This window comes from Canis aureus, chromosome 15 (assembly GCF_053574225.1).
Source record: "Canis aureus isolate CA01 chromosome 15, VMU_Caureus_v.1.0, whole genome shotgun sequence".
NCBI classification, from domain to species: Eukaryota; Metazoa; Chordata; class Mammalia; order Carnivora; family Canidae; genus Canis; species Canis aureus.
The window spans coordinates 33,254,526-33,280,185 of NC_135625.1; the positions used below are offsets into that span (position 1 = coordinate 33,254,526).

A 25,660-nucleotide genomic window follows, 5' to 3' on the forward strand; every position below is an offset into this window, starting at 1 on the left:
ATATAGGTTTCTCTTTACTTCTGAACTGAGAAATTCTAAAAAAATTTTAAGAGAAGCCTCTGAGTGTAGGTTGTTAGGTTATATGGGCTCGGGAGCCTAGTTTTACATCTGGGCTTGCCTATTTACTAACCCTGTGACCCTGGGAAAGTAACTTAATGTTTCTATGGATCTGTTTTATACCTTAAGATAGTAATAGTACCTACATCACAAAGATTTTGTGAAATCATTAGAACAGTGCCAGGTACAAAAGAAAATGTTTTCTATGATTTGCTAAATAAAATGTTTAGGTAGGACTTCTTTTAATTCCCTCATAATCATCTATTTAAAAATATGTGTCCTATTTTTCCATGTGGATGATAATGGTCAAGAACACAGGCTCCACTAGCCAGTTTTTAATATTCACTACATTAAGTGTAGCCTTGTTATATAGAAGCTACTTAATAAATTACTAACTTACATTCACACTGGATTATCCCTTAAGAAGTTATACAGATTTATATTCTTCTAAGAAATGTTTTCTAAATTAAGTAAGTTTTAGTTTAAAGTAGACATCTGCAAGATGTTTCTCATATATAGAATCATATCACTTTAGGTATCAGGAATTCTTTCTTTTCTTTTTTAAAAAAATAAGCTCTACACCCATTCTGGGGCTTAAGCTCATGACCCAGAAATCAAGAGTTGCATGCTCCATCGACTAAGCCAGCCAGGCACCCCAATCCAGTTCTTTAAATTCATTTGCAAGGCAACAGTCAAAGCATTCTCTATTTTTACCAATCAGAAAACTACCTGTTTGAAGAGTAGATTTGTTCTCAAAAGTAACACTTACACAGGTTTTGTTTTAAAACATGTTACCTTTTGTTTTTTACAGTTGAAAACAGTAGTGTTTTTCTCTTGTTCCTGAGAGTCTTCACATTGGTCTACAGTAGTAGATCGTTTTCTAGAGGAATTTGAAACATTTTTCATTATGCACTCTGAAATTGAGGGCACCTTCATAAAAGTACTAGATTTATTGGTACTCTTCCTAGGTTTTACATGCGTATTTATTTTTTCTTTTCTCTTCAGTGGGAAAGTCTTCTTTCTGTTATGTAGCATTTGGCACAGAATAAAGGAAATGGTTAACTCAGCATTTTTAGCACATATTATCTTCATATGTTCAATAGTTTTCATGACTTTCATAATATGAGCCATTTTCCCTAAATCTTTCTGAGGGGCAGCCATTAGGTTTTTGAGCAGTGTAGAAAACTGATTGTAATTGTATTCTAACTCTGTCATAGTGCTTCCATAATTTATGGATGCTATATATGGCACAAAGTCAATATACGTAGAAACAGAATATTCAGACTTCTTTAGAAGTTTTTTTATTTCTGAAAGCTCTTCAAGTTCTCTTGAGAGCAAATGAAGAGCATATGAGCAATTAACAGCTTCATCATATTTATAAATAATATCCAGATCTTTCTTCAGTTCAGAAATAGCAGTCTCTATGACCTTCCAAAGGCAATCTGTTGAATTATCTTTAAGAAATGAAAAACAAGTCATTTTTTCTTGGCAGCAAATCAGCTCAGGAAGAAGTGACAAATCAAACCAAAGCATACCTCGAAACCTCTGTTTGTCTAAATTCTTTGCCATTGTGTTTTTAAGAAAGTGAACTGTTTCTGAAAGCATGACAATTTCAATATAGGTTTCAATGGCTGCAGGTTTTAAAATTATAGCCCCATGATTGTGGTTTTTCACCATGTCCAAAACATTTTCTTCTGTGATAAAAATATTATCTATGTTCTCTTCTTGCACCATCTGAAAATATTTTTTTAAAATTTCTAGGTGTTCAGTACATCTCAAAGTGAGTTCCTGTAATTTCTTAGAGTCTGCAAATTCAGCCTGATCCAATATTTCACTAATACAACAGAAATCTGGGTGTGAAGGCAAAGTACTGTTAAACCTACAGTTTTCAATGTTAACTGTAGCTTTGTTTATTAGATCATCTGATGCTCTGGAAGTAATCTCTGTATTCTCAAGCTCAATACTGGAAATCTGTTCACTGCTTAAGTCTTTAGACAACATATCATATATGTTTTTCAACTTAGAAAAAGCATACTGATTCATTTTGAGTAGCATTTCTTTATTTTTATTTCCTGAGTAATTTTTGCAGAAAGACTGTCTCCTCTCTTTCCAAACAAGACTTTTTGCAGCATCAAAAAAGATATGTTCCAGACCATAAAGAGATATTTTAATATTTACTGCCTCATTGTTCTTAATAAAATTAACTTTTGAAGAGATCATTTCTATGATAATCCACAAATGGTCTTGTTTTCCTGGACAGGAATCAACTTTAGGAGAGTCCCCATACATACCAATCAGATTTAAAGTACTTTTTCTTAAGATTTCTAGGTCTCCTAAACTATCTCCAAAGTTAACTCCACAGGTAAATGGAACAGAGAGAGAAAAGTCAAAGCAATCAGAACAATGCTTCATTATTGCTTCACACTCATTAATCTGTCGTTTGTATTTTAAGAATGCATAGTATGAGTTGTTTTCCCTTTTGGATTCTTCAAACAATTCAATTAATTGATCATGATAGTTTTGCAACTCACAGAATGCATTATATTTTAACCTTCCTTGAAAAGCAGGATAGAAATTGGATTGCTGTTGAAATCCACGTGGTCTACCAAGCAGTTCACCGTACAATGTTTCATCATACCAAAGCAAGCTTCGGAATGTTGGTTCACCTCCTAAGACTCTTTTTTTGTTTTCAATGAACTGAATAGTTTCCATCATCATTTGGAGTTCTACCAAGGAGTCAATAGCACATGGTTTTAATTTGTGTTTGCAATTTTTCCACAGGTTTTGTTCTACCAATAGTTCTCTTGAAATCAGGATTTGTTCAAGAGAACATTCTTGTTTTCTTTCAAAAGCTTCAACAAATAAAGGGAGAATATTTTGACAAGCCTTAGTTTCTTCCTGTAGAATCTGCAAAGATGATGTTTCATCTGCCCTTCTCAAAATCTGAATTAGCCTAGCTATAAGAGCTGAATGATTAGCTGAGCAATGTTTTTCTTTTAATCCGTTCATGTTTGATGTAGCCATCTTCTGAGGAGTAGAGGGTTGGGAGGTTTGAGAGTGCCTATGTAAAGCAGGCCCATGATTCATTCTTATAATGCCTGGTTTGGAATTACAGGCTATTTCTGAATGCAACGCAGAGTCAGAATGAGAGTCATTACCAACTTTAACTCCCCCTTCTTTCTCTCTTTTGCTAAGATGATTAGAAATTGGGTTATTCAAAGAGACTACTGCCTCAGTAATATCTTCAATGCTTAGATGAGAATCAATCACGTTATTTCTAATTCTTTTCTCACCTAAGTAGGAGGATTCTTCTAAGTTCTTATTCTTTTGATTTTTGTACTCTGTCTTAGCAATGGATCCTTCAGTCAAGCTTTTTCTATTAAGTGAATCTTTTGCTTTTTCTGCTTGTTTAGTTTTCCACATTGTTCTGGCCTGAATGTCTGTCTTTGCCATACATTTTTTTGAAGAAGAATCCTTTACATTATCTTTTAAGGGCAAAGAACTATCATTGAAAAATAGCCTCTTCATTGTATTTTTCCTGTAACTTTTACCTTCTTCAGTTACGGATTTAAGACCCAACTTAGGATTCTCAAGAACATTTGATTCATTCCCATCTATATGGAAGCAATGACTTGAAGAGCATTGTTCTGCCTTTAGAAACTCTTTTCCACCACATTCTGGCTGACAGTTTGGTACATTGGTGGATGTTGCAAAAGAATCTTTAGCAAAAATTCTCTGTTTATCCAAATAAGATTCTGAAGATTCTACTTCATTGTCTGTCACTGGAGTAGTTGGTAACAACTGAGGAACACTGTTGTATTTTTTGTGGCTTATCAGAGTTAGATTTAATGGGTCCATAAGGAAGTCTTCTGTAATAATGCCTGGTTTGGAGCTCTGATTAGGAGCTGTCCATTCTTCCATAGGAAAATTTACTTCCAGGTTTCCTTTATAACCAGATAAAATAAGGTTATCTGGTTTATAGATACCAACGTTTAAAAAGTGCTTCACATTTGATTCCAAAACTGAAATAACTATGTCAGTTTTTACCTTTGTGTGTGTTATACAAGTTGCATCATAATTTTTGTCTCTGCTAAAACTTACATTGTTTTCTTTTATGTTACTTAAAGATACTGAATTACTCTTATTTATTACCTTATTAGTCTCAGAATGGCTTTCTTTCATTGTATCCTTAATTTTATGATTTGCTGAATGGCTCCCAGGCTTTTCATATTTACTGATGTTAGATAAAAACTTTATGCCAATTTGATTTTCTTTTTTAGTTAGTTTCTCATCTGGGCAGGGTGGGGAAAACAGGCACCCAGTTTTTCCAGAAAATGTCTGAAGTTCTGATGATCTTAGACTTCTCATACTGCTCTTGTTATAAGTTGACCAACTTGTACTTTGGGGTGTAGAGCACAGGGTTAACTGTGATTCAGGATATTCTTGATCACAAAATTCTCTTACATGAACAGTGGTGTGACTGGAGACACTGCTGGCCACATTTGTGTTAGAAAGACACTCTGTGATTCTCTCTCTACTTGCTTGGTAAGACTTGTGCTTTGATACAGGAGTTAATGATTTATCCATTTCAAATCCCAAAGCCCTTTTCTCTCTTGGCTTGTCGTATTTTCTTTTTGACAAAAAATGTTTAGTAGAATAATATCTTCTTTCAGACACAGAGCTATAACCTTGAAGGTCACAACTTTCCCAGAAATTATTGCATATTATTGCATATGATTTTGGTAATGGGCCTTTTCTTTTTTCTCCTACTTTAGCTATAAGTTGCAAAGATGTGTGAACTCTCCTATGAGCTTTTTTTAAGTGAAGAACAGCTCTGTCAAGTTTTCTGGAAAGACGTTTGCTTTTGCATAAAGATGCTTCAGTATTTAGAATATCCAGGACACTCTTAATGTGTTTTTCTGACTTTGAAAAGGTTTTAATTCGTCCTTGGGATAATGAAGAAAAACATTCAAATGAATCTTGACTGGTTAGCCTCCTCCTCTTGCCATAAATTTCATGATTTCTTAAATCCTTATGTGCCATATTCTCATCCTTAAAAGGCACACGTGGCTTTCTTTTGCTAATTTTTGATTCTGTGTCCTTTTTACTTCTAGTATCATTACAATTAGTTTTTGACTTTGTCAAGGAATATCTGCTTTCATTATTTAATGTTGTGACATTAGAGGGTTCACTAAGCAAAGGTCCACTGTTTTGTTTTTCAGAAGCATGATTCCCTTGTGTATTATGATTCACGTCAAGAGAATGCGAGATTTCAGATTTACTCACCAGTCCTGATTCTTGTCTTGTATTACCAAATTCATCTTCAAGTGAATAACCTGAATTTTCACCAGAACACTGGGAATACATTTCAAATCCTGGCACTTTACCCTCCTTGTTTATTTCTGGTTCTGTGGTTTTAGTTATGTTTTTGCAAAACTTATCTTTCAATGCAAGGGATTCAGAAGTGGGACTGAATCCTGGCAGAAATATATTAGTGATTCTCACTTGTAAATCTGGAAGTAAAATTGGATGGCAGAGTTCTGCTTTGTTTTTTTGTATAGAGGAATAAAGACAATTACTTTTCTCAGAGTAACGTTGATCATTATTCTCCCTTCTTTTGGAGCTTTTCAAAACTTCCCTCTCCCCATTATTACTTCCCAACAGACCTTCCCAATCAATACGAGACTTTAGAGCTTCAAATGAGGCCCTAAATTCTTCATACAGAACATTTCCATGGCTAGGAGGATCTTGTTGAATTAGAAAAGCATCATTACATTGTTCTGATCCTACTTCAATCTTATTTTCCACTTCAAAACTTTGAAGAACTGAGCTGTCACTTATTGATTGATGAAATGACTCATGTAATTGATTGTCATCTATATCCATTTCACAGTCAGAAACCTTATGTTTTACTAATAAACCAAAATCTAGACTCTCAGAAGAACAAGCCTCTTTAATCTGGTATCTTTGGTGATCTTCATGATTTGTGCCTAATGTAGGCACCATACTACCAGCTATCTGTACTGCAGCATTTGAGGCTACATGCACTGAAGACTCTGCAATTTGGGGAAATGTTATGGAAGTCAAGTGCTCTACACTTCTGCCTGTATTTTGAGTATCTTTTTGTTTTATGGCAGTGACAGTATTTTCACTATCTAAAAATGTAGCTTCTGTTGATATGCATTTTTCTCCTCCAGTCAAATTAAATGTACAAAATTCTTCAGAACTCAAAATTTCTACATTATTGTAATTTTTATTCTCCTTTCTTTCATCTATATTGGCATAATTTTTGTTTGTATGAGAACCCTGCTTCTCATGTCCACATATATCTACTCTGTTGTTTTCTGTAGACAAAGCAGTGTTTTCCTCTTTAGTCTCATTTTCATTTTCTTTATCATGATCTCCTTGTTCTTTGAAATCAATATTCAGGTGTATATCATTGTGCAACTCTGCATTACATGACAAAGTATGACTTTGACCTTTATCAGCAATTTGAAAAGTTACTTTGCAGTCTCTTTGCATGTTCTCCAATGACATGCGATCATTTTCATTTTTCCTATGGACATAGATATGTTCTCTAGATACGCTGCAATTTGAGTTGTCATGAGTTGTTTTAACGTCATGAGATGAAATAACCCCATCAATTGGCAGTTCTTTGGCCTGGGGGATGTCTTTTGCTTCCTGGAAAGCATTAGTCATAATGCTAACACAGTTCTCATTTGGCTTTTCCAATTTTAGTTCCATTAGTTTTTGAGAAACTGCAAAACTTGTATGAATGTTATCTTCATACTCCAAAGAAGGTTGAGGATGCTTTTGTGAAAGGGTTTCTGTTCTTGGAGTAAGATTACTTTGTAATTCCAATGCTAGATGGTCTAACTTATATTTATCCTTTGTGGCAGATGTGGAAGATTTTGGTATTTCTAATTCTTGTGTAATTAATATTTGATCAGAATTTTTCCCAAAAGAATCATGACTCTCATCCCCTTTGCATTCTTGGTACAAAGAAATGTAATTATCTATTGGACTGATTTTTGCTTCAGTTTCTTTCCATAAAATCTGCTTTTCTCCATGCCTGGAATTATCTTCTGGGTCAGTGAAGTCTCTCATTTTTTCAATGTTTTGAATGTACCCATCTATGTTTTCCTTCCTTTGGAGAGGAAAAACTGTAGACATTTGCTGACCAGTCTGACATACAGTTTCTGAATTAGAAGACCATGATTTCTGAGAGATGTGAGTGCTGTACCCTCTTATACAAGTATTCACTGATTCATAAGAGTTATGTGGTTCATCTTTTTCTTCAATTAAAAGTGGGATGTTGCTTCTCTGTTGGGATCTTTGGACTTCTCCCTCACTGTGTTTTTGGTTTTCAACTTCTGAAACTATGTTTGGCAAACACATTGGGGAGGAAAAATTGTCTTGGCCCTTACACTGTCCTGCCATTTTATTGGGAGTTGTATAATTATAGCTCTGAAAGTCCAAGTTGTGCGCCTGTGACTGTGAATTGTCAAGAGAAATTTTGAAGCAAGGGGTGTCCAAACAACTAGTAAGCACAGAATGATCACCAGCCACAATTTCAGATGAGGAGGCAGAATTACTTGGCATCGATGATAGGTTTATTCCTGAATTAACAAAATCTAAACTCTTCTCAAGTGGCAAAATCTCATTTAAGCCTGCAATATTATTATGTTTTTCTATGCTTTCTTCTCTTCTCATCAGTCTTGGGTCTTTAATGAGTTTTGAAGTAATAACTGTGCTTGAGCCAGTATTGTTACGAAGGGGAAAAGCAGCAGAAAGACCACTTAAAACATTTGTAAAATGTGTCAAATTTAACATGAGGTCACCATTAACACTTTCTCTGGTACCACTGGGAATAAATGAAAGACTTGAATCACATATATGTACTTGAGACGTGTCTCTACATTCTGCTAAATTGTGCTCCTTCTGTCCATTGTATGTTTCATGTATAGAAATGTTTCCATTTTGCACATTTCCATAGGTATTTGAAATATTTGCATTGGAAGGATTTATCTCTGCATTTAGTACACTGCAAGAACAGTTTTCCGGAACAAATGGATCTACAGGTTTCCTGAAATGCTCAAAGATGACAGTAGCATCTTTTCCTTTTCCAATTCTTTTGGCCACTGTACAGTTATTCAGAGAGCATGTTCTTTCTGTGGAAATGATAAAAAAATAAGAAAAAACAGGAAGGAAAAGGATTTCTACATTCAACTCTTAATGTAAGTAAACTATGTCACAGTGGTTTTAACTGAAAGTTCATTAAATAACCTAATGATGATTAAGAAAGGTCTCATCAGAAAAAAGGAGAGAAGAGGATGAATGACAAATCATACAATAGAAATGATGCAACGTGAAACTCTGTCCTACAGACCTTACTAAAAAAAGTATTTGCCATAAAAATTTTTGAATTCTGACAAATACAAAGAAAGAGAAAAATTAAAAAGGAATAAAAACATGTTGCTCAAAGACCTCAAAGACTAGGTATTTCTTGTATTAATTTCCTATATTCAGATACCTAATAATAGAATCTTCATATTAATAAGGCAAAAATGTCTTCATCTATTGTTACCTTGCTTTTCTCTTTGTCAGGAGAGAAGAAAAACAGAAAAGGGGAATGAGGTGGGGAAACAGGGGAAAAGAGCAAAAAGGGTCCATAAAATCCTCCTCAGGAGCAAAAGCACTACCCCTGCTCCATAGTGAAATAGGTATTTCTGCAAATAATATATATAGATAAAAATCTGGAAAATGGAATCATATTTTCTAATTTATAGGAATTCATTCCTACAATTTCATAAAGAACTAAATGTAATAACAAAGGAACTTGTAAAAATACATATTTACCAAATAAAACGTTCACAAAGCATTCATAGGTAATACCAAAAAAACCCTCATAATGTTGAGAAATTGATGGTGAGATTTATGACATATGTGAAACTATAATCATATATTATTGGGATGTATCATGAGATTCTATATCACAATATATTGAAAGATAGCTTTGTTGAAGACTTCTACATTATATAACCACTTGTAATTATACTTTTTAATTATAGTAAGCTATAGTAGAAGTATGACCATAATAAAGATGTATTCTTTTTTTTTTAATTTTTTTTTTAATTTATGATAGTTACAGAGAGAGAGAGAGAGGCAGAGACACAGGCAGAGGGATAAGCAGGCTCCATGCACCGGGAGCCCGACGTGGGATTCGATCCCGGGTCTCCAGGATCGCGCCCTGGGCCAAAGGCAGGCGCCAAACCGCTGCGCCACCCAGGGATCCCCTAAAGATGTATTCTTGAGAGTAGGAGATACAGTGGACAAAAAATTAGAAATCAGTAACAGAAAAAACTGGGAAATTCACATATACATGGAAGTTGAATAACATGTCTCTAAGAAAACCAATGGGACAAATAAAAGGAAAATGGGAAAATATTTTGAGATGAATGAAAATGAAGATGAAGATACAACATAAACTTATGGGAAGCAGCTAGAACAGTACTTTCAAGGAAACTTATAGCTGTAAATACATATATTATCAGAGGGGCAAGATCTCAAAGCAATACCCTAACCTTCCACCTTAAGACACCAGAAAAAAAGAGCAAACTAAACCCAAAGCCAAAAAAGGAGGGAAATAAATAAAGAAAAATTTTAAAAAGGAAGAAAATAAAGGGGGAAGTAAATTTAACAAAAGCAGCATAAAACTTACACCCTGAAAACCTTTACTTCACATTCACTGGGCTGGCTATTAAGAAAAAGTCAGATAATAACATAGGAAGTGGACAATCCTAACACTCATACACTGCTGGTGTGAATGCAAATGGTGCAGCCATTCTGGAAAACAGTTTGGCAGTTCTTTAAATGGTTAACATAGTGTCATTATATGACCTAGCAATTCCAACCCTAGGTATATACCAAGAGAAATGTGAACACATGTCTACACCAAAATTTGTACAAGAATGGTCATAGCAGAATTATTCATAATTGCCGAAAGATGAAAACAACCCAAACATCCTTCAACTGATGAATATAGTGTATCTATTCAATGTAATATTACTCCATGAAAAAGAATGAGGTATTAATTCATATTACAATATGCAAGAACCTTGAAAATACTGTTACGTGAAAAGTCACTAGTCACAAAAGGCCACTTCACATATTTATGATTTCCTTTATATTAAATGCCCACAATAGGCAAATACAGTTGATCCTTGAATAATATGTGTTTGAACTGTGTGGGTCCACTCATTCATGGATTTTTTTCAATTAATATATTGGAAAATTTTTTTGATATTTGCCACAACTTAAAAAAAACTCACAGATGAACGAGGTAGCCTAAAAATGCCAGTAAAAATTAAGAAATAGGTATTATTGTAAGAACACAGTATATTGAATATATAACTACAAAGAATGTGTTAATCAACTGTTTGTGTTCTGGGTAAGGCTTCCAGACAACACAAGGCTATTAGCAGTTAGGTTTTCAGAGAGTCGAAAGTCATACATGACTTGACTGCAAGGGGGTTGGTACCTCAAATTTCCATGTTCAAGGGTCAGCTATACATAAAGACAGAAAGTATATTAGTGACTGCTTTAAGGGCAAGGGACTGAGAGGAAAGAGATAAGATAGCTTTCTAAGAGCACATAGTTCTTTTCTTTTTTTTTACACAGTTTCTTTTTAAGATGATGATGATAACATATTACATTCTGTAAGCTAGCAGAAACAAAAAATGTTTTAAAAAGTATGTGTTGGCAAGGATATAAAGTAATTATGTAACCTGATGCAGTTGCTTCTGAAAACTAGTTGATATCCTCTTTGGATTAAGTTGCACATTTCTGATGTAGATATTTAATACTCTATACACATATGCACTGAGACACATAAATGTTTAAAACAGCAATGTTTGCAATATGAGGAAAACCGGCAAATATCCACATATCCCCAGAGAAATAGTGTATAGTCAACAAACAAATGGAATAATACATGTGAATACATATGTATGAATGAAAAAACTACAAGTATACCTAACAGCATAGAACCACACAAACATAATACTGGGCAAAAGCAGTCATAAAAAATATCTGCATTATAATTCTACATACATTAAATAAAAAATAGGTTAAAGCACAACTATTTTGGTTACATATTCATAATGTATTCAAAAATAATACTCAGAAGTTCTAAGACATGCACAAATGCTAGTGAAACAGAATAATAGATGTATCTTACCAGCCCTCTTAGGAAATCCGCTTGAGAGGAATCTCAAAGATGTCATAAGGTGCCCATTATCTATTTTTTGGCCAATAAATTTTACTGTTACTATTGCATATGGAAGACATTGCCTAGGTTTATCTACTGGCTTTGAAAGAACATTGTATTCATAGAAGTATACCTGAAAGATAAAGAAGGGGAAAAAAGAACATTTTAAAGCTAATTAGTGTTAGCAGAATTGGATATGCTCATATTTTTAATTTATTTTTATTTATTATTATTATTATTTTTTAAAGATTTATTTACTATAGACAGAGAGAGAGAGAGAGAGAGAGAGAGAGGAGCAGAGACACAGGCAGAGGAATAAGCAGGCTCCATGCTGGGAGCCCAATGTGGGACTTGATCCCGGGACTCCAGTATCACACCCTGGGCCAAAGGCAGGCGCTAAACCGCTGAGCCACCCAGGGATTCCCTGCTCATATATTTTAAAAGCTGTGTGACTGCATGATATTTATTCACTGGCTTCTATATACCTGCCGCTTCTCCTCATTCTTCAATCCTAGTTTTTTTAAAACTATAAATTTTTCTGCCAACCACACATATTTTCCTTGGTAGGGTATCAGTGTGGGCAGCAGCAGAAATGATCTGTTTTTGAACAAAAAAGTATTTTTCTATTAAAAGTTCAATGTTTTGCATATGCTGTGAACACCTGTAATGTTTTAGTTGGAAGAAAACGTCAATTAGAAAAATAACAATAGCTCAATACATTTTACATGTGGGAGCATATATATACTTCTAGAAAATTTATCTTCATTTAATCATATATATGATGATATTCAATGTTTATTACATATAATTTAATCTTCTATAGAAGAAGAAGGGCCTAGTGTTTCAGCAATTTATGATAGAAAATTAATGTTTCATGCATAATGAACACATTAAGTCTTTCTCCTATTGCAAAGTAGAGAAAATCAATAACATTATTTCAAAATCGCTTTTTATAAAAAAGTTGTCATGTTTTGCTAGTTAGGAATTAATTAATCTATGGAAGAAATAAAAAAAAGAAAGCAGTCACTGTATTCTGAACATAGTTAAATGCAAATTTGGAAACTTTTTTACTAACATTCCTAGATCACAAATATTAATACAACTTATACTAATTATTTATGCTCTTATTATATTGAATAAATTAAGAGATTTTCATTTAATATTCTGAGAAGTTGTTTTAAGTCATGTATCATACAGAGTGAAGCATGTCACTTTCAAGTAGTCAAATGACCTAAAAAGTTAACATACTGCTGAATTGTAGGCTTGTAACTCAATGGTATCTTTCAGAGAAGGTACACTTCTTGACATGTGGCAATCAAAATTAGGAGAAGGATCCAAAGAAACTTTGTTTTTACACACTGAAGGCTGAATTTTCTTCACCTTTCCAAAGAGAACCTAAAAAAAAAAATTAGGCAAAAAGAAGGTTCATAAAAATACACCAGAACATTTTAAACTCTCATGCTAGAACGCAAAGTAAGGCTAACTCTTTTTTTAAGGAAAAAAGTACAAATGGAGAGAGGATCCATGTCTTAGATGACTAGGATAAGTTATAATCATGTCAATTCCCTTTCTAAATTAAACTCTAATACTCTAGTAATTGTAATTAAAATTTTAGAAAATAGGGGCAGCCCTGGTGGCTCAGTGGGTTTAGTGCCGCCTCCAGCCCGGGGCTTGATCCTGGAGACCTGGGATCGAGTCCCACATCAGGCTCCCTGCATGGAGCCTGCTTCTCCCTCTGCGTCTCTGCCTCTCTCTGTGTCTCTATAAATTAATAAATAAAATGTTAAAAAAAATTTTTTTAGAAAATATTTGTAGAAATGAAATTTAGTCAGTCTAAAAACTTATCTAGAAGACTAAACAAAATAGAATAGCTTAGAAGGGTCATCTGGGTGGCTCAGTGGTTGAGTGTCTGCCTTCAGCTCAGGGTGTGATCCTGGAGTTCCGGATCGAGTCCCACAATGGGATCCCTGCATGGACTCTGCTTCTCCCTCTGCCCATGTCTCTGCCTCTCTCTCTCTCTCTGTAAAAAAGAATAGCTTAGAAAATTTGGAAAAAAATTTTTAGAAAAAAATGTTGGGTCAGAGATAAGAGAATGATGGAACAGGGCAGGTGACTTACACTTCCAAGGTATTAAATATTTTTGTTTTCTTTTAATTTTTTGAGAGATTGAGATAGGAGGGGAGGGGCAGAGAGAGAGAGAGAGAGAGAGAGAGAGAGAGAATCCTATAGAGCCTGATGCAGGGCTCGATCTCAGGACAACTGAGATTATGAAATGCACCAAAATCAAGAGTCAGACACTTAGCCAACTGAGCCACTCAGGCACTCCTAAATATTTTTTAAAAGGATGTTACTACCACAAAAAGAAGCGGGGGTGGGGTGGGGAGGGCAGGGAATGAATAAAATAAAAAGCTTCAGGTAAATCCAAGCATCTGTAAAAATATAGTATGTTTAAAGTACCATTTGAAATAAATGAACCAAAAACATTCAATAAATGGTGTGAGACAAATGAAAAAAATTAAATTCCCTTCTTAATATATAGACCAAAATAAGTGCCAAACAAGTTAAATATTTAGTGATGCAAACACTGTAGAAAGAAATATGTCACATTTATCTAATCTCAAAGTGAGAATTCTTTTCTAAGCATATGTGCCAAGAACCCATAAACCAAAACCATGAAATCGTAAGGCATTTCAAAACATTTGTACATCAAAAACAAATGAATGTACTAAAAGACAACCTACTGAATGGGAGAAAATGTTTGCAAATGACATATCCAATAAAGGGTTAGTATCCAAAAATGTATAAAGAACTTATAAAACTCAACACTCGAAAAACAATCCAGTTAAAAAATGGGCAGAAGACATGAACAGACATTTCTCCAAAGAAGACTTACAGATGGCCAACAGACATATGAAAAGATGTTCAATATCACTCATCACCAGGGAAATACAAATCAAAACTACTATCACCTCATACCTGCCAGAATGGCTAAAATAAAAAACTCAAAAATCAAGTGTTGGTAAGGATGTGGCGAAAAAGGAATCCTTGTGCACTCGCAGTGGGAAAGCAAACTGATGCAGCCACTGTAGAAGATGGTATGAGGTTCCACAAAAAAATTAAAAATAACACTACCCTATGATCTAACTATTGCACTACTGGGTATTTACCCAAAGAATAAAAAATATTTATTCAATGGGATATAGGCACCTATTTACTGCAGTATTATTTGTAAAAGCCAAACTATGGAAGCAACCCAAGTGTCCAACGATAAATAAAGATTTGGTGTATGTATACAATTGAATATATTCAGCCATAAAAAAGAATGAAATCTTGCTATTTACAACAATATGGATGGATCCAGAGCATATAATGCTAAGTGAAATAAGGCAGTCAAAGAATTTCACTCAATTGTGGAATTTAAGAAACAAAAGAGCAAAGGGAAAATTGACAGGAATGCCTCACTGGCTCAGTTAGCAGAACTTGTGACTCTTGATCTCAGGGTCGTGAGTTCAAGCCCCATACTGGGTATACAATCTATGAGAGAGACAGAGAGAGAGAAGAGAGACAAACCATAAAAACAGACTCTGAACTATAGAGAACAAACAGATGGTTATCAGAGAGGGGGCGGATGGGTGAAATAGGTGAAAGGGATTAAAAAAGATGTGTACTCACATCTTTTTTCAGGGGGGTGGTGCATGGTGCCCAAACACAGGGCTGGAACTCATGATCCTGAGATCAAGACCTAAGCTGAAATCAAGTCAGATGGTTAACCAACTGAGCCACCCAGGTGCTCCAAGAGTACACTTATCTTGATGAACACTGAGTAATATATGGAACTCAGGAATCACTACACTGTACACCTGAAACTAAAATAACACCGTATGTTAACTATGCTGGAATTAAAAATTTAAAATAAATAATAATAAAATAAAGTAAGACTATGATGTATCATATATATATTAATCTGGATCAGGGTGAAGATAATGGCATTGAGTAGGATATAGTGAGGAACACTTATGTGGCTGTGTTTGGAAAACAAACAGGGGTGCCTGAGTGGCTCAGTTGGTAAAGTGTCTGCCTTTGGCTCAGGTCATGATCCCAGGGTCCTAGGATCTAGCCCCACATTGGCTGTGTGCTCAGCACAGAGTCTGCTTGTCCCTCTTCCTCTGCCCTTTCCACTCTCCCTGCTTGTACACTCACTCTCTCTCTCAAATAAATTAAATCCTAAAAAAAAAAAACCCAAACCACAAACATAATTAACTGGTAAAAAATAAGGGAAAAGAAAGTACAATTAATATGACAAGTGCACATTTTAATTAAAGTCAGCAATTCTATTAGTGTTATTTTTCAATATAATAATAATACATTCACTCAAAATTAAAAATACTAAATGTAATGTGATATACTGCATTTGGGTACTGAAGAGAAAAAAATAGTAGGAAAACTGGCAAAAGCCAAATAAAGTCTATAGTTAACGGTACTGTACCAATGTTAGTCTTTTCATTTTATTATTTTAATTTTCTTACTGAAATATAATTGACATATATGATGCTACTTTTCTTAGTTTTGACAAATGTGCCATAGTGATATGAAATGCTAACATTAGGGGGGACACTGAGTGAACTGTATACAGGAACTTTCTGTACTACCTTTAACTTCTCTGTAATTTAAATTCATTCCAAAATGAAAGTTTATTTTTCTAAAAAAGAAAATATTAAGTGATAAAATATAATTCAAAGTATATTCAAAATATACTTTAATGAATGGATAATAACTGGGAAAGGATATAAATAGACAACTATATTTTTTAATTTAAAATTTTTTTTTAATTTTTAAGTAGGCTCCATGACCAGTGTGGGACTTGAACTCACAATCCTAAAATCAAGAGTCACACACTCATATATTATTAAGGAATATATGTAGAATGCTTAAACTCAGCAGTAACTATGAAAAAAAAATTGAACCAACAATGAGAATTAAATTACATTTAAGATTGGTAAAGATTATTAAAAAAGTATAATATAACCTTTCTCAGGACAACTGGGCATTACATATCGAAAGCTATGAAAGTATACATAGCTTTGGTTCCTAATCTGATTTCTAGGTAGGAATTAATCAATTAATTCTTAGCAAATAACCAGAGTTGTGTGTAAAATACCTACAAGGGGTATTTGAACAAAGTAGTAATTAAAAGTACAAAACAAAAAACCAAACAATTTATAACCTCAAATTAAAAAATTTGTTATGCAGACTTATGGTAGAGCTATATAGTAGAATACTATGTAGTTAGTTATTCAAAAGACTATTAGAGGGGCACCTGGATGGCTCAGCTGGTAAAGTGTGTGACTACTGATCTTGGGGTTTTAAGTCTGAGCTCCATGCTGGGTGTAGAGATTTTACTTAAAAAAAAAATTAAACAACAACAACAAAAGGCTATTGGAGAAGAATACTTATTTAATGCAATGAAAACTCTGTCTTATAATCAATGAAAAAAAAGTTATACAGTATATAAAGAATACATTTTAATTATCATTATACATGCATATCTATCTATATATACAAGACTACAGATATATAAAAAATTAACTGTGGTTATTAACGGGCTTTTTGGAATTTCTTAGTATGCATCAAATTTTCTAAAATGAGTATGTATTACTTTTTAATATAAAAATAAATTATGCTTTATGAATTTGATAATATTTGAGACCTTCCAATGGAAGCAATGGTTTTATGTACACACATCTTATGTTATAAACCTGAGGATCCTGCCTACTTACTGTGATTTTAGTAGTCCTGACAAAGCTACAATAAAACTTTATAGGGCAGCCCTGGTGGCGCAGCGGTTTAGCGCCACCTGCGGCCCAGGCCATGATCCTGGAGTCCCAGGATCGAGTCCCACATCGGGCTCCCTGCATGGAGCCTGCTTCTCCCTCTGCCTGTGTCTCTGCCTCTCCCTCTCTCTGCTTCTCTATGAATAAATAAATAAAATCTTAAAAAAATAAAATAAAACTTTATAAAAGTGTGTCTTAAACACACTTATTGATGCTTAAGATTTGGTAAGACTTATTTTTTTTCTCAATTTTGGGTAATTTTGGACTTTCAGAAAAGTTGTGAAACTTTTCAGAGGTCCTATATACCTGTATCCAGGTTTTCTTAAAGTTAACATCTTTCATAAGCATGGCAAAATGATCAAAACTAAGAAACATTGCTGTGTTGTAACCTGAAACAAATGTAACACTGTATGTCTATTACATTTCAATAAAAAATTAAAAAAGAAATTAACATTGTATAATACTATTACCTAAAATAAAGAATAAGAGCTTAGTAACTAGCTTAAGGCAGAATTACTATAACCAATGTTTTGAGAAAAATACTTAAAATACTCTAGTATTCATTATAGTCTGAACAAAAGAGAGAGAAGAGTCATTTAAGACAGAAAAAAATATAAATTGGAAAGACAAAGATGATAATGGCTGTATTTAATTAGTTGGAGTTTTGTTTTATGCTGCATACCCAACTAAAGTCAGAAATAGGGGAAAATTCCAAATCATCATGATGATGAAAGTAATATATGTATTATTTATTTTATATAATGCAACTTAAAAACACTAATAATTCATACTGAAAGGACAATATGTTTCAGGTCAATTTAAAGCAGCTGAATATAATATTTAGTATTTGTTTTATGCTACCCACCTTAAAAATTATAATACTTTCTACAGTAGTGCTTCTACTATGAGCATAATTCAAAGCAACATCAACATGTCTAAACATATAAGTTCCAAGAAGAGGATTTCCTAGTATCTTCAACGTAGATGTTCTGGTACTTATCCCATTTTGATATATTTCAGCCACATCATTCTGAGAAAGTGCTAAAAAGCAGAAATGTTCTTCAAGTTCTCTGCCATGTCTTCCACTCTCACGCATCTCTGACCTAAGGCAAAACAAACTGTGTATAGTTAAATGAGAATATTAACAGAATTTTCAAGGAGAAGGTAAATACTTCAGATTAACAACAGTTAGAAAACAAGACAACTATTGATAACATTCAGAAGCATCATTATCCTATAATAACAAGTGAGGCTGAAAATCATCTAAAGAAAGAATTCAAGAAGTAGATAACTACTCATCCAGAATTATGGACTACACTCGGTAGAGGCCAGTGATAATAAGGGCTAACATTTCCTGAATGCTACTAATAAACCTAGCACACTAATTTTTTTGAAATTTTTATGAATTTTCCAAAAATTGATTGCTATTGTTATTATTTTATTGTTGTTATAGCCATTTTCCCCCTCATCTCCCTTGCCTCTGTTAGACTCCTTTTTAAAATGAGGAATATTAAGTTCAGAGAGTGTAACTTGCCAAAACAGCAAGGTGACAGAGTTGGAATTATGTATATGAACTTTTGCTCATTAAGTTCCAGAGCTCAAGTTATTCTTTTTTTTAAAAACTACTTATTCATGAGAGACATGGAGAGAGAGAGGCAGAGAGACACAGGCAGAGGGAGAAGCAGGCTCCCTGCGGGGAGCCCGATGTGGGACTCAATCTCCGGACCCCAGGATCATGACCTGAGCCAAAGGCAGACACTCAACCACTGAGTCACCCAGGCGTTCCTCAAGTTCTTATTTGTGCTATGGATTAAAGAACATGCATTTCTTAAATAAATATATAGAGATACATACATGGTAAATTATTAGGGACATTCTCTATTTTTCAGGGGTCCAGGTAATAGCTGGAAGAAACAAGCTAGGATTTGATTACAGAGTACTCCTATCACAGAAGTAAGGAAATTATTAATCATCCTCAGAAAAGAAGTACACACACTTATAATCTGAAGTACACACTCTTCAAATTTTATATTCCATAACAAGAGCCACTTAACTGTATAAGACATATACCCCAACTAGCAGATTAGACAGGGAATCTACATAGTAGCAGCTATGTCTGCCATACTAGGTGATATAGTAGAGAGGTCGATCACTAGAATAGGACAGAAATGTGATTCCAAATGATTGTCAGCAGTGGAGAATTTCAGAACCTAGAAAGTAATGTGTATACAACAAAAGGAAAACTGTTCTTGAATACCACATGCTACCAATATTTGTTGTTTCCTGGAATACCACTCACAGAGTTTGTATAAATTACACTAAGCACATCAGCATATTAGTATCTATTTTATTTGCATGAATAACTTAATGTTTACAGTATACAGGGCCACAAAACACATGGCAACAGGTACAAGGAAGACTAACTGATTAGGGACACCTGGGTGTCTCAGTGGTTGAGTGTCTGCCTTTGGCTCAGGGCCTGATCCCAGAGTCCCAGAATTGAGTACCCCATCGGGCTCCCTACAGGGAGCGTGCTTCTCCCTCTGCCTGTGTCTCTGCATCTCTCTGTGTGTCTCTCATGAATAAATGAATAAAATCTTAAAAAAAAAAAAAAAGACTGATTAGATCATGACCATTTTGTCCTGTTCCCGGAAATGTCAACCCTAACTCTGAACTCCACATATTGTTATCTCCTGCTCTTGCTTACAACGTAACATCAGTAATTCTATGAACTACTAAGATATCAATGTCGATAAGGTCTAATTATTACAGAATAATTAGAGTACTTTCTCAACTAGTTTTCCCTAAAATCTGGAAAAGTATTAACTTTCTGAGCGTGCCTAGGAGGAATTCCTATATGACAGTACTAACAACAGCTCAAAGTTTGGGGGGAAGGAAGGAAAATGTTCATTGTTGCAAGGTTCTTACATTACACATGAATATGACATTACATGAAGGTACACTGTGTGTAAACCCTAGAGCAAGGATTCTCAACAGTGGCACACACCATTAACATTTTGGGCCAAATAATTCTTTGTGTTATCCAGTCATCTTGGTGGCTTAGCACTATATCCTCTTAAAGGATTGACTAAAATGTAATTATAACTTAATAAAGATTTGACCCAGAGCTCCAAAAACCTTTTAAAATTAAAGTAGAAAATATTCTCTGAGTTTTATATTAGTAATAAAACTGAATATGCTCTTGTTTTCAATATATGTTTTCAGAATAACACTTGAAAATCATTTAGGACTAAATATTTAGATAAAAGTGAGCAATAAAAAATTATCCTTTAGAAGTTTTAAAATATTCTAATTACAGTGTAGTTAACATACAGTGTTATGTTAGTTTCCGGTGTATAATATAATGATTCAACGATTCCATATATTACTCAGTGCTTGTCAAGGTAAATGTCTCTCTTTTTTTAAAGATTTAAAAAATTTATTCATGAGAGAAAGAGGCCGAGACACAGGCAGAGGGAGAAGCGGGCTCTCTGTGAGGAGCTCAATGAGATCCTGAGCTGAAAGCCAACGCTCAACCACTGAGCCACCCAGGCGTCCCGTAAGTGTAACCTTAATCCCCTTTGCCTAGTTCATCCATCCCCTCCAGTAACCATCTGTTCTCTATAGTTGAGAGTCCATTTTATGCTTCTCTTTTTTCCTTTGTTCTTTTGTTTTGTTTCTTAAATTCCACATATTAGTGAAATACTATGGTATCTGTCCTTCTCTGCTTGGCTTATTTCACTTAGCATTATACTCTCTACGGCCATCCATGTTGTTGCAAATTGTAAGATTTCATTCTTTTTTATGGCTAAGTAATATTGCATTATATATATATATATATATATACACACACACACACCATATCTTCTTTATCCGTTCATCTGTTGATGGACACCTGGGCTGCTTCCATCATTTGGTTGTTATAAATAATGCTGCAATATTTATATTATCTTAAATATAAAGAAACAAGTAATAAGTTAAGAATAATTTTCCAGGGGGGGAGGAGCAAGATGGCGGAAGAGTAGGGTCTCCAAATCACCTGTCTCCACCAAATTACCTAGAAAACCTTCAAATTATCCTGAAAATCTATCAATTCGGCCTGAGATTTAAAGAGAGACCAGCTGGAATGCTACAGTGAGAAGAGTTCGCGCTTCTATCAAGGTAGGAAGACGGGGAAAAAGAAATAAAGGAACAAAGGCCTCCAAGGGGGAGGGGCCCCGCGAGGAGCCGGGCTGAGGCCGAGGCGAGTGTCCCCAGGACAGGAGAGCCCCGTCCCGGAGACGCAGGAGCTGCACCGACCTTCCCGGGGGAAAGGGGCTCCAGGAAGTTGGAGCAGGACCCAGGAGGGCGAGGATGCCCTCGGGTTCCCTGGGACAGTAACAGAGCAACTGCGCGCCCAGGAGAGTGCGCCGAGCTCCCTAAGGGCTGCAGCGCGCACGGCGGGACCCGGAGCAGCTCGGAGGGGCTCGGACGGCGGCTCCGCGGAGGGAACTGCGCGGTTCCAGGAGCAGCTCGGAGGGGCTCGGGCGGCAGCTCCGCGGAGGGGGTTGCGCGGCCCGGGAGCGCGAATCCAACAGCGCAGGCCCCGGAGCACAGGGCGCCGGGACACAGCCCAGGATCCGGCCTCCCCCGGGACAGGCAGAGGCCGGGAGGGCTCAGGACAGCAAGGAAGCTCCTGCCCCGAGCTGAGCAGATCAGCGGCCCCGCCCCAGAGCCTCCAGGCCCTGCAGACGGAGTTCCTGCCGGAGCTGAATCCAGGTTTCCAGAGCTGGCCCCGTCACTGGGGCTGTTCCTCCTGCGGCCTCACGGGGTAAACAACCCCCACTGAGCCCTGCACCAGGCAGGGGCACAGCAGCTCCCCCAACTGCTAACACCTGAAAATCAGCACAACAGGCCCCTCCCCCAGGACACCAGCTAGACTGACAACTTCCAGGAGAAGCCAAGGGACTTAAAGTACACAGAATCAGAAGATACTCCCCCGTGGTTCTTTTTTTTTTTTTTGTTTTGTTTTGTTTTGCTTTTTGATTTGCTTCCTTCCCCCACCCCCTTTTTTTCTCCTTTCTTTTTCTTTCTCTTTTTCTTTTTTTTTTTTCGTTTTTTTTTCTTCCCTTTTTTTTCTCTTTCTCTTTTCTTTCCTTCTTTCTCTCCTCTCTTTTTCTCCTTTTCCCAATACAACTTGCTTTTGGCCACTCTGCACTGAGCAAAATGACTAGAAGGAAAACCTCACCTCAAAAGAAAGAATCAGAAACAGTCCTCTCTCCCACAGAGTTACAAAATCTGGATTACAATTCAATGTCAGAAAGCCAATTCAGAAGCACTATTATACAGCTACTGGTGGCTCTAGAAAAAAGTATAAAGGACTCAAGAGACTTCATGACTGCAGAATTTAGAGCTAATCAGGCAGAAATTAAAAATCAATTGAATGAGATGCAATCCAAACTAGAAGTCCTAACGACGAGGGTTAACGAGGTGGAAGAACGAGTGAGTGACATAGAAGACAAGTTGATAGCAAAGAGGGAAACTGAGGAAAAAAGAGACAAACAATTAAAAGACCATGAAGATAGATTAAGGGAAATAAACGACAGCCTGAGAAAGAAAAACCTACATTTAATTGGGGTTCCCGAGGGCGCCGAAAGGGCCAGAGGGCCAGAATATGTATTTGAACAAATTCTAGCTGAAAACTTTCCTAATCTGGGAAGGGAAACAGGCATTCAGATCCAGGAAATAGAGAGATCCCGCCCTAAAATCAATAAAAACCGTTCAACACCTCAACATTTAATAGTGAAGCTTGCAAATTCCAAAGATAAAGAGAAGATCCTTAAAGCAGCAAGAGACAAGAAATCCCTGACTTTTATGGGGAGGAGTATTAGGGTAACAGCAGACCTCTCCACAGAGACCTGGCAGGCCAGAAAGGGCTGGCAGGATATATTCAGGGTCCTAAATGAGAAGTACATGCAACCAAGAATACTTTATCCAGCAAGGCTCTCATTCAAAATGGAAGGAGAGATAAAGAGCTTCCAAGACAGGCAGCAACTAAAAGAATATGTGACCTCCAAACCAGCTCTGCAAGAAATTTTAAGGGGGACTCTTAAAATTCCCCTTTAAGAAGAAGTTCAGTGGAACATTCCACAAAAACAAGGACTGAATAGATATCATGATGACACTAAACTCATATCTCTCAATAGTAACTCTGAATGTGAATGGGCTTAATGACCCCATCAAAAGGCGCAGGGTTTCAGACTGGATAAAAAAGCAGGACCCATCTATTTGCTGTCTACAAGAGACTCATTTAGACAGAAGGACACCTACAGCCTGAAAATAAAAGGTTGGAGAACCATTTACCATTCGAATGGTCCTCAAAAGAAAGCAGGGGTAGCCATCCTTATATCAGATAAACTAAAATTTACCCCAAAGACTGTAGTGAGAGATGAAGAGGGACACTATATCATACTTAAAGGATCTATTCAACAAGAGGACTTAACAATCCTCAATATATATGCCCCGAATGTGGGAGCTGCCAAATATATAAATCAATTATTAACCAAAGTGAAGAAATAACTTAGATAATAATACACTTATACTTGGTGACTTCAATCTAGCTCTTTCTATACTTGATAGGTCTTCTAAGCACATCTCCAAAGAAACGAGAGCTTTAAATGATACACTGGACCAGATGGATTTCACAGATATCTACAGAACTTTACATCCAAACTCAACTGAATACACATTCTTCTCAAGCACACATGGAACTTTCTCCAGAATAGACCACATATTGGGTCACAAATCGGGTCTGAACCGATACCAAAAGATTGGGATTGTCCCCTGCATATTCTCAGACCATAATGCCTTGAAATTAGAACTAAATCACAACAAGAAGTTTGGAAGGACCTCAAACACGTGGAGGTTAAGGACCATCCTGCTAAAAGATAAAAGGGTCAACCAGGAAATTAAGGAAGAATTAAAAAGATTCATGGAAACTAATGAGAATGAAGATACAACCGTTCAAAATCTTTGGGATGCAGCAAAAGCAGTCCTAAGGGGGAAATACATCGCAATACAAGCATCCATTCAAAAACTGGAAAGAACTCAAATACAAAAGCTAACCTTACACATAAAGGAGCTAGAGAAAAAACAGCAAATAGATCCTACACCCAAGAGAAGAAGGGAGTTAATAAAGATTCGAGCAGAACTCAACGAAATCGAGACCAGAAGAACTGTGGAACAGATCAACAGAACCAGGAGTTGGTTCTTTGAAAGAATTAATAAGATAGATAAACCATTAGCCAGCCTTATTAAAAAGAAGAGAGAGAAGACTCAAATTAATAAAATTATGAATGAGAAAGGAGAGATCACTACCAACACCAAGGAAATACAAACGATTTTAAAAACATATTATGAACAGCTATACGCCAATAAATTAGGCAATCTAGAAGAAATGGACGCATTCCTGGAAAGCCACAAACTACCAAAACTGGAACAGGAAGAAATAGAAAACCTGAACAGGCCAATAACCAGGGAGGAAATTGAAGCAGTCATCAAAAACTTCCCAAGACACAAGAGTCCAGGGCCAGATGGCTTCCCAGGGGAATTTTATCAAACGTTTAAAGAAGAAACCATACCTATTCTCCTAAAGCTGTTTGGATAGATAGAAAGAGATGGAGTATTTCCAAATTTGTTCTATGAGGCCAGCATCACCTTAATTCCAAAACCAAAGACCCCACCAAAAAGGAGAATTACAGACCAATATCCCTGATGAACATGGATGCAAAAATTCTCAACAAGATACTGGCCAATAGGATCCAACAGTACATTAAGAAAATTATTCACCATGACCAAGTAGGATTTATCCCTGGGACACAAGGCTGGTTCAACACCCGTAAAACAATCAATGTGATTCATCATATCAGCAAGAGAAAAACCAAGAACCATATGATCCTCTCATTGGATGCAGAGAAAGCATTTGACAAAATACAGCATCCATTCCTGATCAAAACTCTTCAGAGTGTAGGGATAGAGGGAACATTCCTCGACATCTTAAAAGCCATCTATGAAAAGCCCACAGCAAATATCATTCTCAATGGGGAAGCACTGGGAGCCTTTCCCCTAAGATCAGGAACAAGACAGGGATGTCCACTCTCACCACTGCTGTTCAACATAGTACTGGACGTCCTAGCCTCAGCAATCAGACAACAAAAAGACATTAAAGGCATTCAAATTGGCAAAGAAGAAGTCAAACTCTCCCTCTTCGCCGATGACATGATACTCTACATAGAAAACCCAAAAGTCTCCACCCCAAGATTGCTAGAACTCATACAGCAATTCGGTAGCGTGGCAGGATACAAAATCAATGCCCAGAAGTCAGTGGCATTTCTATACACTAACAATGAGACTGAAGAAAGAGAAATTAAGGAGTCAATCCCATTTACAATTGCACCCAAAAGCATAAGATACCTAGGAATAAACCTAACCAAAGAGGTAAAGGATCTATACCCTCAAAACTATA

The 25,660-nt window shown here is 35.9% G+C and overlaps 1 protein-coding gene across 6 annotated transcripts in view; it reads right to left on the reverse strand.

The window, feature by feature from the left end:
• TEX15 (testis expressed 15, meiosis and synapsis associated) overlaps window positions 1–25,660 on the reverse strand; it is a 91,891-nt gene that overhangs the window by 7,939 nt on the left and 58,292 nt on the right. For 5 of the 6 annotated variants that reach the window (XM_077849067.1, XM_077849065.1, XM_077849068.1 and 2 more), the window contains 4 exons: window positions 18,023–18,260; window positions 12,575–12,721; window positions 11,297–11,459; window positions 853–8,228 (listed from right to left, as the gene is read on the reverse strand). In XM_077849067.1, the coding sequence (XP_077705193.1) occupies window positions 853–8,228; window positions 11,297–11,459; window positions 12,575–12,721; window positions 18,023–18,260 (7,924 nt within the window). The remainder of the gene's footprint in view (window positions 1–852; window positions 8,229–11,296; window positions 11,460–12,574; window positions 12,722–18,022; window positions 18,261–25,660) is intronic. The other variant, XM_077849069.1, reaches the window with a different exon arrangement.